General features: G+C 39.4%; 2 protein-coding genes across 2 annotated transcripts; both read right to left on the bottom strand.

Moving 5' to 3' along the window:
• Positions 1–994: 994 nt before the first annotated feature.
• On the bottom strand, positions 995–2,759 carry LOC112201888 (aspartic proteinase NANA, chloroplast). The gene is made up of 2 exons (XM_024342812.2): positions 2,083–2,759; positions 995–1,983 (listed from the first exon to the last, which is right to left on the bottom strand). Exons 1-2 carry the CDS (start codon positions 2,742–2,744, stop codon positions 1,161–1,163), a joined length of 1,485 nt encoding a protein of 494 aa, XP_024198580.2. The 5' UTR covers positions 2,745–2,759; the 3' UTR covers positions 995–1,160.
• A 3,509-nt stretch (positions 2,760–6,268) lies between these two features.
• On the bottom strand, positions 6,269–9,015 carry LOC112201526 (aspartic proteinase NANA, chloroplast). Its single transcript, XM_024342419.2, has 2 exons — positions 8,005–9,015; positions 6,269–7,219 (listed from the first exon to the last, which is right to left on the bottom strand). The coding sequence occupies exons 1-2, from the start codon at positions 8,637–8,639 to the stop codon at positions 6,394–6,396; spliced, it is 1,461 nt and encodes a 486-aa protein (XP_024198187.1). The 5' UTR covers positions 8,640–9,015; the 3' UTR covers positions 6,269–6,393.
• Positions 9,016–16,322: the final 7,307 nt, after the last annotated feature.

The following is a 16,322-nucleotide window of genomic DNA, read 5'->3' as shown; positions in this document are numbered from 1 at the left end:
GGGTAGGAATGGGCTCAATACCTATTTATGCAAATTACATGCATGAGACTGATGAGAGCTTCCTGTGGAGAAGTCGTCAAAATGCTATTAGCGCTTCATCGTGATTCTAGGTGGTTTAAGGGCCAGGCAGAAACTTCTGGTAGATGTTACCACTCATTTTCAAAATTATCGTAAGCCACAAGAAACAGTGAGGTCGACTAAGTGCAACTTTGAATTTTCCCCCATTAATTTTGGAGTAATGCTAGGTAAATCTTTTTGCCTGTATCCCACCTTATGTGGCAATTGATGTGCTACAATCATGTCATGTAATGCAATTCTTTAATAGGTTAGGTCTTGTGCCACACATCAACTACCATATAAGGTGGGATATAGGTGGTAACCAAAAATGCTGTTCACCTAGCGTATGTGGTACCTGATGTGCCACAACCACAACTATGTCATTTAATAAAATTCTCTAATAGGTTGGACTTCTCAACACATCAACTGCTACATAAGGTGTGATGCATGTGGTACCCAAAAATGTGGTTCACCTAGCATTTATTTTTTGGTACCACATGTATAATATATATGTGGCAGATGATCAGGCACAATCACGTCATTTAATGAAATTTTGTGATGAATTGAACTTTCTCTGCTACATCAGCTGTCATATAAAATGAGATGTAGGTAGTACCTAAAAAGATGATTCACCTAACATATATTACTCTTAATTTTGAGTATGAGACTGCAACCTTACACCATTGTTTGTGTTTTAAAACCGAATTTGGTTAAACGCTTAGTGAAATCCCCCATAGAGAAAGCTAATTAAGATATGCATGAATGCTCATGTTCAGTTTCAATCCGGCATGAGCTTCTTCATCACGCCCTCATGAAATCTGTCTTCAGCTGCCACTGCCCTACTTAATTGACGTTAAACTTCTGAGTTCAAGATTTTTCTTGAGGCGTATTTATATAAAAGGAAACCAATTGAAGGCAATTGGGTAGGAGCAGAAAATGATGCAAGAAGAATTTAATACGCAGTTATATATAATGTAGAAATAGGATTACAAGTACAAAGCAAAGAATTTAATACGCAGTTACATATAATGTAGAAACAGAATTACAAATACAAAGTAGTAGATGAATTAATGAATCCAAAATTTGATCGAACAAATAATTAACTAGATGCAACTGGAAGGAGTGAAACCGATTGTCTGCTCCTCTAAATTAAACTCCCACAGAAAGTTTTGCTGCATTATGTTGCCAATCAAAGAGCCAACGTACGTGTTAGACTTGACAAACGCCACACACCTTTCGCCGCTGTTAACTACTTCAGGAATGACGTTCCACATTGGTGGCTCAAATACAACTCCATTTGCAAAATGATATGTGAATTTTGGCACAGAAGACCAATCCAATCCTGTTGACTTGAAGCAAAACTCAAATGGGAGCTTCGGATCTCGTTTTAACCTTTCGTATTTTGAGAGAGCCTTTCTGTATTCAGCCATAACAGCGTCGTAAGCTGGCGCGGCTAGCCATGAGTTGCTTGTGCCTGAATCAAAAACTGTCCCGCCACCAGTAACGTTATCATATCTCCATATATGACTTGGTATGTCTAGTACTTTTCCCCCAACGGATATGCCCACAATTTTCACGCCATAATGACCAGAGTTCGGCAAAAAAAATTTGAAGCGCGTCAAAGGGGGGTGCCATGCAGCTTTCTTGTTGGCACCAAATGTGATATAACTCGTCACGTTCATGTGGTTGTCAAAAGACATCAGGCAATAAGAGAACTTGGGACCGAAGTTCCTAGCAGTTTTATCCGCCCACGAGCTTTGGGCAAACCCCAAAGCCAATAAGCCATCAGCTTTCAGTCCCTTAACGACCGTCTCTGTGCAGCCAATTACCATGTGTTGCAGCTTTAGAGTCCTACCGGTTGTAGTGAGGGGTGCTCTTAAAATCTCTTCGCCGAAGAAACCTGATGCAAGTTGCCCTCCCAAGTAGCTAATGAAAACAGAATCAGAAAGCAAAATTAATTGGACGGATTTGACATATATAGTTTTATGTCACCACTCTCAGAAATGGGAATGGGGAAGTACGTACCTGATTTTATACATGCAATGCGACGATGGGTGAGGGCAGACAGTCATGGACCCCATTTCCGCAAGCCCACTTCGGCACTGTTTAGAACCGCATGGTACAGGTTTGAAACTCGAAGATCGGTGGGCCTGAAATACATCGACGGCCTTCCCACCGTCTCCTCTATAAAATTTATCTTGTTCTCCATAAAACTCATCTCTGTATCGTGCATGCTGACAATCTTTACAGTCATATCTGCAATTGACCCATGTGAGGTCACTCCCTGTATCTAAAACCAACGTGTATTTCTTGGGAGGGGTTCCAATTTTTACTTCGGCCAGGTACTCCCCAGTACCCAAATCTGCACCCGACTCCATCTTCAATTTAATGCCGTCCTTTCGTAGCGGGTATATAACCTCTTGGCGATTAATGTCACGGAGGTGACGCTCTATGATGAGTTGTCTTTGGCTTTTGGGAGGCTTTTGATGGTTCCCGTGCCATTTGGGAGAGTCCCTGTGGATTAGCTCGAAAGTCATGGAACCTTCATCGTCGTGATCAGGGTTTGAGTTAACAAAGAGAGACCCATCACCATTGATGACGATGATGGAAAGCAATGAGAAGATGAAGAGGAACGAACTGGGTATCTTCCCCTTCATCATTTGCCAAAATTTCTGGGATGAAACCATGTCTATGCGACAATATGGTAGACATGGGATTGACTAAAATAAGGGCGAGGAGCAACAGTGATGAAGCTAATTTTAGACTATGGGGTACGGATTCAGGTGGATGCATAAGATCCAGTTATTATATTTTTTTTACCTAAAGCAGATCCAGGCTCGTATTCTATGTTTAGTGTAGGCCTGGCAACAGTGCGCTCACGGGCGGATTACGGGCGGGCTTAACGGGTTGGCAGTTTTAACGGGCTCAATCCGTTATAACCTGTTAAGATAATGGGTTGAGCTCGATGAGTTCGCGGGTTACCCGTTAGAACCAGTTAAGACCGCCAAGACTTTTTTTTATAATTTTTTTAAATTTTTAAAATTATTTAAAAAAAAAAAAAATTCTTTTCTAATCTTTTTTTTTTATTTGTTTTTTTACATTTTTTAAAACTCTTTCCATTAAAACTCTTCTAAAAAATAATATTCTAGTCATTGTTAAAAATAATATTCTAATCAAAGTAACCAAAGTTAACTGTACCAAAAAAAAAAGTTACCAAAAGTTAAAGTTAGGGAAAAGATTCAGTCCAAGGTTTTAGTAAATTCACCTCCCAAAAAAATAAAACTAGCCCCCCTCACCACTTGTCAAAATCCCATTGGCCAATCACAGGTCTCCTACACAAGCTAGTTTTGACTACTGCACTTCTTCTCCTCCTTCCCCAACAAAACCCCAGAACTACTCCATTTTTCACAGAGAAAGAGAGAAGCAAAGAGAGAACTGAGAGTCTGTGAGCCATGAACAATACCTTCACCACTCCAACCCAAACCCCATACCCTCGAACCAACCGCCTCCCCCTAACAGATCAAGCCCACCACCACAAATCACAACTGTCGACTACGAACAGAAACAAGAACAAATAGGTATAATATATTGAGATAAAATAGAATAGTAGAAGCAAGGGCAAGGCCTTGAGAAAATCCCCAGCTTGAATCATAAAATCCTTAATGACCCTGTGGAACTGGCACCCCTTGTACCCAACCGGCAATCCAGCTTTTCTGCAAATTCACTTGGCCAGTTGTGTTCGTAGTCGGCAGTTAGACACTCAGAATTTTTTTTTCTTCTAACGGGGCTCGATAGGTTCAGTTAGGCAACCTGTTTCCGCTCATTAACTAACGGGTTGTTAACGGGTTGGCAGTCCATTAACACATTAAGTTATCGGGCGGAAATAAATGAGTTTTTAGCGGGTGGTTAATGGGCGATTAACGGGTCATGGGCTGAATTGTCAGACCTAGCTTAGTGTTCCGTGGACACAATCCTTAGTGAATCCTATATCATTCACTTTTACAAGATAAACAAATAAACGAAAGCGCTCCAAGCGTATCAAATCAAATGTAGTTTTTTCTTTCTTTTTCGTTATTTTTGAATGTCTTAATGGTGTTTTATAAGCGAGCTTTCTAGCGGAAACAGAGCCAGATGAAAATATGTTTTGCATTAACTTAGAGTTTAACATGTTTCGTGTCAGAAATGTCTTAGGGTAAAAGATTTTCATGAGAACTTCTTACCTTTTTTATCCTTTTCTTCTTCTTCCTTGTTTTTATCCTTGAGATTTTCTGCATGAATGTTACGGTAATATGGTAATATTTTAATATTATGGGAACCAATCACATAATTTTATTGAGCACCGGGAATCTACACAAGCATATAATGATTTATACTTTTGGGTAAAACTATTTTCACGTGATATAAATCTAGATATAAATCATTATAGGTGGAAGGTTGCAGGGTAAAGGGACTTAAAAAGGTGGAAGAGGAATCAAAATTGTTAAAATCCTTGTAAAGCAATTAGGTGCTTCATAACAAAACATTTTGACACAGAATTTGACCGAGTTTCCGTTTCGGGAAAAAGTATGAATCACGTACTGGTACTTAGGCCTGGCAACGTGCGGGTACCGTGCGGGTTCTTAACGGGCCGGGTTTTTAACAGGTCGACCCGGTAAGAACCCGTTAGCATAACGGGTTTCACGGGCTAAACCTGGCGGGTTTGCGGGTTATCCGTTGGACCTCGTTAAGACCTGTAAACTTTAAAATAAAAAAAAAAACTTTTTATCAAAGCAACTAAAACCAATTAAGACTTATGAATATAACCCCGCATTTGCCATTTTCTCTATATGAACTTTTTTGGTTTTCTATTTTGAAAATTTTTATTTTCTATCTTTTAAGATTTTTTTTCCTTTCCTTTTTTGGCAAAAAATAATTCACAAATCACAATTATACCACTATCCAATGGTCGGATCCTCACAGATCACCTAGAGGATCATCTTTACCGATTTATACGATGATCCAACGGTCGGATCCTCACTGATCGCCCTTAGGTTCATCCTCTCAAAATTATATGAAGATCCAACGGTCAAATCCTCACGGATCACCTAGAGGATCATCTTTACCGATTTATACTATGATCCAACGGTCAGATCCTCACAGATCGCCCTTAGGTTCATCATCTCAAAATTATACGAAGATCCAACGGTCAGATCCTCACGGATCACCTAGAGGATCATCTTTACCGATTTATACGATGATCCAACTGTCAGATCATCATGGATCGGTCTTAGGTTCATCATCTCAAAATTATACGAAGATCCAACGGTTGGATAGTCCCGGATCGCCCTTGGAATCATCCTCACAAAATTATATGACAATCCAACGGTCGGATCCTCACGGATCTCCCTTAGGATCATCTTCTCAAAATTATGTGAAGATCCAACGGTTGGATCATCCCAGATCGCCTTTAGAATCATCCTCACAAAATTATACTACGATCCAACGGTCGAATCCTCACGGATCACGTATTTTTACAATTAATGCCTCGTTTGGTAATGATTGCTAGAATAAGATAAAGTTTGAGAGTAAATTAAATTTTAAAAAAAAAAAAAAAATATTTCAAACAGTACCTGAGCTTTGGCCAACTCCTAACTTCAGTACCCAACTATGCAAAACTATCACTTTGGTACCCCAAGTTTGAAGCTCGACCCAAGAATGGTACACGCCGTCCATCACAGCATTAAGTTTTTGCTACGTGGCAAACCATGAGGGCCCTCAAAATATGCCACGTGGTTAGCTAGTTAACGCTGTGATGGACGGCGTGTACCATTCTTGGGTCGGACTTCAAACTTGGGGTACCAAAGTGATAGTTTTGCATAGTCGGGTACTGAAGTTAAGAATGAGTCTTAGTTCGGGTACTGTTTGTAACATTTTCTCTTAAAAAAATTAAAAATCCTAAAAGTTTGCTAGAAATGAGTTTTTGAAAAGGGTTTTGAGTTAATGGGTTCCAACGGGTTTAGCCCGCAAAACCCGTTAATTTGCGGGCTTTTTTTAGCCCGGATTAATAAATGGGCCGGTTTGTACGGGTTTTTAGCATGCGGGTTTGCGGGTTACGAGTTTAAATGTCAGGCCTACTGGTACTCATACAAGTCATTTAAAAGATGTCTAGCTAACCGTGAAAATCTATACTTGACAATTATATATAAACAAGCACGAAACAATGCAGGAAGAATTGCAATGAATGTAATACGTACACATATATAGAAGAAGAAAGAGAGAGAAGGAAGGGATCCGGCTGGATCAAGAAAAGAATTACAATTAAGAGCACGTCACTTACAATTCCATTCTAAACCAAAACTAGGTGCAGCTTGAAGGAGCAAAACCCAATGTACCTCCCCGCAAATCGAATTCCCACAAATAATTTTGTTGCATTATGTTGCCAATAACAATGGTGCCAGGAAATATAGCTGACATAAACCCTAGACACTTTGTCTGTACAGCAACATCAATAACATAGCTCTTCACTGGGGGCTCAAATTTAGCTCCATCTGCAAAATGAACTGCAAATCTCGGCACTGAAGACTCATCATAACCAGTGGAATTGAAGCAGAACTCAAATGCATCCAACGGTATTTTTTCGTACTTGGACAAAGCCATTGTCAATTCAGCCATGATAGGTATGTAAGCTGGTGAGGTTAGAAACGTGAGGCTTGTGCCTGAATCAACAATTGTTCCACCACCAAGGTTTTCAACCCACACTTCATTTGGTATCTTTAGCATTTTGCCCCCGACTGATATCCCCACCAAGTTTACAGCGTAAAATGGGCCAATTTTAGGGCCACCCAAAGCAAGCTTTGTGTAACTCATGCTGTTTCGCAGTGCGGGTTCAGCACTTCCACCAAATGTGAGATAGCTCGACACATTCTTGTTGCTCATGTGATCAATTAGGCAATAGGAAAACTTGTCACCCAAGTTTGAAGCAGCTTTCGCAACGAATGAGTGCTTGCTGAACCCTAGACCCAATATCCCATCACCTCCCCAGATGCTTGCCTCTTTAGGGCCCTCGATGGTCTCTGTGCAGCCAATTAGCACATCATTCAGCTTCGCACTCCCACCATTCGTAAGGGGTACTCTTACAGCCTCATTCGCAAAGAAGCCCAATGCACCAGATTTTTCTGCGTACCTTGTGAAAATAATAGACCATGCAAATAAGCGAATGAACTAGCAATGTATAAGTAATTAACATATAGTGTTGCTCCCTGAAACTCTGAAAGTAGATCTAGAAAACGAAATGAAAATTTTGAATTATGGATCTCTTATAACAACGAGAAATTAGACAACAATATATATATAAAGTTAGAAACCATGCCAAACAGTTCGAATGACGCTATTGGAGCCGCAAATGGATGGTAACAAGAGCTAAAAACATTTTTGTTTTTGGTCTAAAATTGTGGCTCATGTGATGCTCACCTACTTACAATAACTGACATTTAAATCTTTCTGCTCTCACCTACATCTTCTGCTGCCAGTGAATTCGGGATAGCCCCACTACAGCCATCTCATCGGATTGATTTAACTTGCTAGGTCGTAACTAGACTATGGGTTTATTTCCAGACTCACTACTGTCTCCATTTCGCTATGACCAGGATGGTCCATGAGTCCATGATCAATATTAATGGTCGTGAGAATGCTTACATACAACACAAGATCATTAAATCTCTAAACCCAACTCACTTCAATGAAGACAAGTTGTAACAAAAAATTTAGGTAGGGCTTTAAAAACAAAGTCGACCTATGTACTTAACAAAAAGTGAAAAAACATGTTCCCAACCACTTTTAGTTTGGTTTGAATATTTTACGCAATATGGGTTGGATCTCTGAAATCTTAAAACTCGAAACTGGATGAAGAAGTTCAATAACAGTATGAGATGTATAGAATCGAAAAGGATAATATTGGGATTTGTTTACCTATAATCATATTTGCAAGGGCTCAATGGGGTTGGACATATTGTGAGAGAGAAGTCAAGCTCGAACTTGCACATCTCAGAAGAGCAAGGGATAGTTTTGAAGGTTGAAGATTGAGTGGCACGAAACACCTTCTTCTTGTTCTTCTTCATCTTTGCTCTTTTCAACCCACATTTCTCACCGCACCGGTACTTGCACTTCATCCATGTCAAGTCACTCCCTGTGTCTGCAATCAACAGGAATCTCTGTGAAGGTGTTCCCACTTTAACCTGAACAAGGTACTGGCCGACACCGAAATCCCAACCCGAACTCAATGGCATTGCAATGGAAGCTGTTTCCAATGCATTTCTCCTTAGGTCAGTTTGAATGTGATGATGGTGGTGTTGCCTCTTGCGGGAGATCATTTGTTGGCGAATGAGGTCGTGGCGGTGGAGCTCTTCGATGAGTTCTAGCTGCGTTTTCGGCATTTCGTCACGCAAACCATGTCCATTGAGCTTCGGAGAGTGCCTGTGAATGAGCTCTAATCTCATGGGTTCGTCTTGTTTCAATTCATTGAGAAATGAATGAACAGAGAAAATCCCGTGAAGGGCAGAGAGCAAGAAGATGATGAAGAGGAATGCGTTTGGCCTCCCCTTCATCGTCACAATGAATTCACCGTCCGCAATAATAAAATGTAACAAGAACACCGAAGAGAGTATAAAAAAAGGGAGGAGGAGCTGAAACAGACTAGAAACAGATTAGAAACAGAGCTAGAAACAGGCCTAGGAAGAAACTGAAACAGAGTTTGGTGTGGTTTAGTAGTTGTGGATTGTTATTCTCAGTTTAGATGCACCCTTTGTTGTAACAAGTACATGAAAATCTAGAAGAAGATGAGGATTGGATCATAATTCACAAAGAAACTAAAAGGAGAAGGCAATGTGAGGTTGAAACCATAAAGGGGGGCGCCTTTAATAATTTTTGGAGTTGGGGCTCTGCTAACTATATAAAGCTTTTGTGCCACCATTAAACCCAAACTTTTCTGGTTTCATTTTTGTCCGGTTTCTCACCTCATAATTTTATAATAGTATAAAGGAATATAGTTGATATGTGCAAGTGTAAATGTCTACACGCACACATAATTAATGTATCTAGTCTTGTCAATGCTCTGTCTCTCATGCATGATTAGTATTTTAGGGATTAAAATTCAAGCCCACTTAATAGTTAATCATTATCAAAACAAGGCATTGGAGAACAAGCAAATATCTCCTTAGAGGAGAAGAGTTGTAATATGATTTAGTAAGCTATGATTGAACATTGAAGCTCTATATTTAGTCCGCCAGAGCTCTATATTTAGTAAGCTATGGTTGATTTCTTATTATCTATTATTGATAAAATGAAAATAAGTGAAAGTTATTATCTGAATTTGATATACGACTCTAATTGTGTATCACACCATTCAAATGCAACAATATAATCAAACAAAATATGACGTTTGAGATTTATTATATATAAAATAGAGATATTCAAACTCAAAACTGCATTATTGAACTAAAATCAAGGAAACCCACCTACTCCCTAATAAGTTTTAGAGATCACGAAATAATGTGCCTGAGGATCAATGCAGGGTGCAGCTAGATTTGTTTCTTCGTTATTGTTTATTCATGTTGGACTGACATGGTTTGAATTGATGTGTTTTGTAACGTGACACTATTAAAATGAAATGAGATGGAATGGAAGGTTCAATTAGTAGATCATGTCCATTCTCTTTCAGATATATGCTTCAGATCAAATGGAAGAGGAGCAATATTTGACCAACACAACGTGGCCAGCTGGATGTAAGTGAATGCTTGTTGTCAATGTGTGCTCTTATTCTTTTGTGTACATGATATCCATTCCATTTTCACTCTAGTTATGATGGGTTTTCTTGTTTTCTTATTTGTTTGGAGAGAAAAATTGTCATAAATCTGAGGCTTGAGGTCCTTTGTCAAAGATCACTATCAACATAACTTAAGCTCAATGGTTAATGGAAGCCTACAAGCTAATGTTTGTTAAGCAACCATCGAAAGTTGCCTGCTCGCTTAAGCACCTAAGTTTGGTAAAAACAAAATACTAGAATTCTAGAAAATAACAAAAAATATACTTGGTTTATAAAACTGAAAAGAAAACCATCAATCATCCGCAATATTTTTCATACTCAAGTTAGAGATTCGATTATGAGATGGAAAAGTAAAACGAGAAAATGATAAGGTATTTGCTCTATTTTCACTACTAGCAAAACAACAATTACCCACAGATTTTAATCTATGTGAAATAAGACTTTTTCACACAGATTTCAGTGTGTGAAGACTTTACCCACGGTACACGCACAGATTGAATTACCGTGCTGTTTGGAGGGGGGCTAATACTCATCTCACACGGATTATTTTGTTCGTGTGAGATAAATACGTGGGCCCCACTGTCCATCCATATACATAATTGAATTAATGTAGTTTCAGTCCGTGTGTACAACTTCCTAATTCACACGGATTTCAGTGTGAAAACCTAAACACTAACTCACACTGATTTCTGTGTGAAAATGGGTTAGCATTCAAAAAAAAATATTTCATCATCTTAGTACACCATCATACCTACTTGTTTGCTATGCCATGGCTCTCATCATACACCATCATACACCACTGTTAGTGGCTCCAGATGCCATGGCTCTCAGGCAAGATCTTCTATTGCTGCAAATCATGACAGATAAAACCAACAAGATTTTCTATTTCTTTTATCTTGAATTCTTGATAAAAATCCCAATTTATTGATCAAATGAGACAAATTATACGAGGGAGAGGGGGACTTAAGCCAATACCTCTCCCAGGATAATTACAAGCAAGAGGAATGAAACCTACATAAAATACATATACTAATTGCAAAATAAGTGGGCAGAAACCAAATCTTGCAATCTCTTTCAGGTACTTACGGATCTGAAACAATCTATTGCTAGAAATGAAACTACAAAATGCTGATAAGATTTAAGATCTAGTAACAAAAATAATAGAGAGTTTGGGGGAATAAGAGGGAAAGAACATACCTTGAACAAATATATTGTTTATCAACCTGCAGATCTGAGTCTTCATCATAATCCATCTTTAAAAAAAAAAAAGAAGGAGAGATTCAAAATCACTATGTGAGAAGATTAATATAAAGAGATACATGATGATCAAAAGCTATAAAAAATAGCTTAAGAAGCACTTAGTAGGAGCAGATGTCGTTGCTTAATGTGAATATGAAGAATATCTTAGAGAAGAGAGGTGAGAGGCCAAAGCTGTGAGCAGAAGAACAGAAAGAACAATGGAAAACTTCGATCAATCTGCTAGTTACAAGCAGAATTGCCACGGAAATCCGTGTGAAATACTTACACATTTGCAACTCATTTCCATGTGTATTTACCTCGGTAACCACTAACTATCATGTCAATTGTCAGTCGATTATTTACACGAAATTATGTGTAGTCTTTTTTTTTCACACAGAATTCTGTAGCTAATTGTTCTTTTCACACGGATATCTGTGTCAACATTTCACACAGATATTTGTGTGTTACTCATTTCACACAGAAATCTGTATCAAATACTTATTATAACGGAAATCTATCTCTTTATAATTCACATAACATAAAAAATTAATGATTTCGAAATAAACTAATTTATAATACATACAGAAATCCGTGTGAATTGATTTTCACACAGATATCCATGTGAATTGTTTTAGTTTTTACATAGATATCTGTTACTGTTATTTATTCGCACGGATTTCCATTGATATTGTTATTGTATAAATTATTGTGAGCCTAATTATGCTCATTTCACACCGTTATCTGTTAGTATTTATATTTTACACGGATATCTGTGATTTTTAACTACAATAAATCTGTGTGTGTTGTTATTTTGCTAGTAGTGTTTACAGACTTTTTATTTTAGTTCTGAAAGTACGCCCTTATTTGTGCTCAATTGCCTCCTCGCTTTTGAGCACAATTGCTGAGGGTTTTTCTGCTGCCGTCTCTGGCAGCTTAGGGCTGTGGCCATTCTTTTCTCACCGTCTTGTCGTCCTGATGCAGTTAATATGATGGATCAGCCAAGATTGGGTTTTGATTTTCTTGAAGGAAGGTCTGCTCATGGCCCTCCTAAATCTCCACCTGCTCAGCCTGCACCAAAAGTCAAAACATTTGCTTCTATTTTGTCGGCATCAATGGAGACGCAAGTTAACCTAAGTCAGCTCCCTCAACCTACCCGTCGAGGAGATGTTACCTTTGTGAAAATCAATGAGGCATTGTATCAGAAGCAAGTAAAGGAATGTCGCACTAATCTTTTAGGTCTTCTCCTCCTTCGCAAAGGCTCTAAGCCTAGAACAATGGAAACTCTTAAGAGCTCCCTTCAATCCTTATGGAAACCATCATCTCCTTGGTGTCTGGTACCTCTTGGAAAGGGATATTTTGACATTCATTTTCACTCTGAAATGGACATGAGAAGAATATGGGGTGGTGGTACTTGTACATTGGAGTCTGGAATCTTTCGCCTTTCACAGTGGAAGCCAGACTTCAAGTCTGATGAGAAATTGCCTCAAACGTACGCTCAGGTGTGGATTCAAATCTCTGGACTCAGTCAAGAATATTGGCATCCCCAGCTTATTATGGAGACTGCAATGGGTGTGGGAACGCCGTTGTAATTGGATCACCATACTAGGGAAAGGTCGTTTGGTTATTATGCCCGGGTTTTGGTAGACATTGATCTACTGGGACATCTTCCCACTTCTATCATGGTGGAGCGGGAAAATCATTGTTTTCCAGTTGGGATTGTGTATGAGAAGCTTCCACCAAAGTGTAATCATTGTGGGTTGGTTGGGCATTCCATTGATAAGTGTCGTAAAGTTTCAGGGCCCAAACTTCAACAATCTGGACATCTCAAGATTAATAAGCTGGTTAGACAGGAATATCATGCCAAGCTCCCAAGTCAAAGTTTAATGGTGAATTCAGTGGACTCCATTGCCCAACCCCAACCTTCAGAGGTTGTTGCAACTGTTAATGTTATTTCAGGGGGTGTCACTCCAAGCATGCCTATTCACGGCACTACTAATGAGATGTTTGTGCCTCCAGTTGATAACATGGTTGCATCCGAGGCCTTAGGAATTGTGGTGGCAAATGAGGTTGGTGTTGATCATGATGTTGTTATTGTAGGCCCTACTGAGATAGTTTCTGGTTGCCCTAGGATTGTTGATGATATTATCCAAGTAGTTCCTTTTGAGGGCTCTCCAATCGCTTTGGTTAGGAATGAGGTTGATCTTACTGTGTGCACTAATGCTGTTCAAGATGCTTCTTGTCCAATGGTTCAGTTGGTTAATGAAATATTGGAGGAGGCTGCTCTTCATCATATTGAGAAAATCGCTGATAGAGTAATGAATGAGTCTGATTTTGTATCTGCGGGTACAGCTAACCATGAGGTTAACACAGAACATGATTGTGTTGGGGGCTTTCCTTCAAATTCATGGTCTACAATTTTTTCGGAGGAGCAGGCTGGTTCAGATATTGAGTCACTCCCTCCAGGTTATGGACCTCAGGATTCGCGTCCTGCAGCTAAAATTGATGCAGTGGCAAGATTTGTTAACGGAGAAGATATTGCAGGTTTCCTCCCCGTTCTCACCAACTCGCAAAAGAAACAATTGCGTAGGGAGCAAAAGCGGATTGTTAGTGCTCATTCAGAGCCTTACCCTTCTCGGGTCAGACAAAAGCCTAAGAAACTTCAATGAAGGTTCTTTATTGGAACTTACGAGGTATTGGAAACTCTGATACTTGCTCCGTATTGGCTAATATTTGTCATCAACATAAGCTTGACCTTGTTTGTATTTCTGAACCTATGGTGGCTTTCGACTCTATCTCTGCTGCATATTGGGCTTCTCTTAATCTTCGTTTAGTTGCTCTAAATAATAGAGGTGATCTCATTCCTAATATATGGCTTTTCTCTTCATTGCACTGTAGCAATCCAATTGTTGTTTCTTCTGCTTGGCAACATATTATTGTGCAGGTATCTTTTGAGGCCACGGTTAGCCAGTTTTCTTTTGTTTATGCTTCTACTTCTATTGTGAAACGAAGAGAGCTTTGGAATGAGTTGTTGGATATTCGCTCGTGAACACAGGTGCCTTGGACCTGTATTGGTGACTTTAATGTTGTTCTTGGTGCTCATGAACAATCTGAGGGTAATCTACCAAATAGAATTGTTTGTGAGGAGTTTTAGAACTCTACTGCTCTTTGTGACTTCACTCACCTTGACATTGCTGGTACTTTTTTCACTTGGTCAAATGGGTGGGTTTTTGGACATTTTGAAAAGCGTCTTGATAGATCGTTGTGTGATGATCGTTGGTTGGAGTCATGGCCTTTTACTAGTTGTCTAGCTCTCCCACGGGTAGGTTCTGATCACAATGGTCTTCTTTTCACGGCTAATAAGTCTATGTCATATGGCCTTAAAACTTTCCGCTTTCAAATAATGTGGACTCTTCATTCTGGTTTTAAGGAGTTGGTAGCTCATAGCTGGGGTACCTCCCAAGCTATGGGTTGTCCTATGTTTGTTACTCTTCAGAAATTGAAGGAACTAAAACGTTGTCTCAAGGATTGGAACAATACGGTGTTCGGCAATGTTCATGTAATATTGGAGGATGCCCGCAACGGTCTAAATTTGGTTCAGCAAGAAATTTCTAGTAATGGGATTACTTTGGAGTTATTAGAGGAGGAGTCCAGGGCCAAGAAGGTTGTTCTTGATGCAGTAAAAATGCAACAGGCCTTTTGGAGGGATCGAGCTCGTGTCAAGTGGTTAACTGATGGAGATCGTTGTTCAGCATTCTTTCATAATTATGCACGGGTAAGGGCAGCTAATTCCTAGTTAAGTAGTCTCAAGGATGGGGATGTGACTCTCATGGGACCCACTGAGATTGCTAACCATGTGGTAAATTTTTACCCCTCTCTCTACAATTATGAACATATTTCAGAGGGTCAGGATTCAAACTGTGCTAGTATTCCTAATTTGGTTTCTTCATAAGAAAATGCTCTACTTTCTTCTCTTCCATCTGCGGACGAAATTAAGCAAGCAGTTTTTTCTATGAATCCTTCAAGTGCCCTAGGTCCAGATGGCTCTCCTGGGTTGTTTTATCGACATTGTTGGGATATTGTGGGAGAGGACGTGGTTGCTTTTGTCAAGGATTTGTTCTAAAAATTTTGGCTTTATCCTAATGCTAACAGTAATTTCATTGTTCTCATTCCTAAAGTAGAGGGAGCTGATCAGGTTACTCAATTTAGACCAATTGCTTTGGCTAATTTTCTTTTTAAGATTATTCCAAAAGTCTTGGCTTCTAGGCTAGGCCCTATAGCCTCTAGAATTATTTCTCCTCAGCAAATAGCCTTTCTACCGGGTCGTCGTATTTCAGATTGTGTTGGTTTGGTTTCAGAGGGGTTTAATCTCTTGGACAGGAAGATTTTTGGTGGTAATGTTGGAATAAAAGTGGATATTGCAAAGGCGTTTGATACTTTAAACTGGGATTTCTTGACTACAGTTCTTTTGAGATTTGGCTTTTCTAGTGTCTTCGTGGACTATGCTCGTACTATTCTTGGCTCTGCTCACTTATCCGTTCTCGTTAATGGTTCTCCTCATGGGTTTTTATCATGTTCTCGGGGTGTGCGCCAAGGGGACCCGCTTTTACCATTGCTTTTTTGCCTAGCTTTTGCCTAGCTGAAGAAGCTTTAAGTCGTGGAATTTGCTCTCTTTTTTATTCTGGTAAAATTAAATATATGTCTACTCCACGCGACTGTGAGCCTCTCACCCATGTGCTCTATGCGGATGATCTGTTCATTTTTTGTCGTGGGGATTCTCGGTCCCTTCATAATTTACAATCTTTCCTCAATCATTATGGGGCTGCTTTAGGTCAGTATGTTAATGAGGGAAAGAGTACTTTCTATCTTGGTGCTTCAGCATCTCATCATAGAGGCTCAGTGGAGCGGGTGTTGAACTTTAAATTCGCTACTGCGCCTTTTACCTATCTAGGTGTGCCAATTTTTAAAGGTAAACCACGTCGGCTTCACCTCCAAGCTATTGTTGACAGAGCCAAGTCTAAATTAGAAGGTTGGAAAGGGAAGTTTCTTTCTATGGCAGGAAGAGTTCAGTTAGTCCAATCTGTGTTCCAAAGCATGCTCCTCCACAGCTTCTCAGTTTATCTATGGCCTGCCTCTCTTTTTAAGCATCTCACTACTTGTGCATGTAATTTTATATGGTCTGGCGATCTTTATTCTCGTAAGTTAGTAACTGTTTCATGGAGACGAATGT

This window comes from Rosa chinensis, chromosome 5 (genome assembly GCF_002994745.2).
Source record: "Rosa chinensis cultivar Old Blush chromosome 5, RchiOBHm-V2, whole genome shotgun sequence".
Lineage (NCBI taxonomy): Eukaryota > Viridiplantae > Streptophyta > Magnoliopsida > Rosales > Rosaceae > Rosa > Rosa chinensis.
This window is presented reverse-complemented; position numbering and strand designations above follow the sequence as displayed.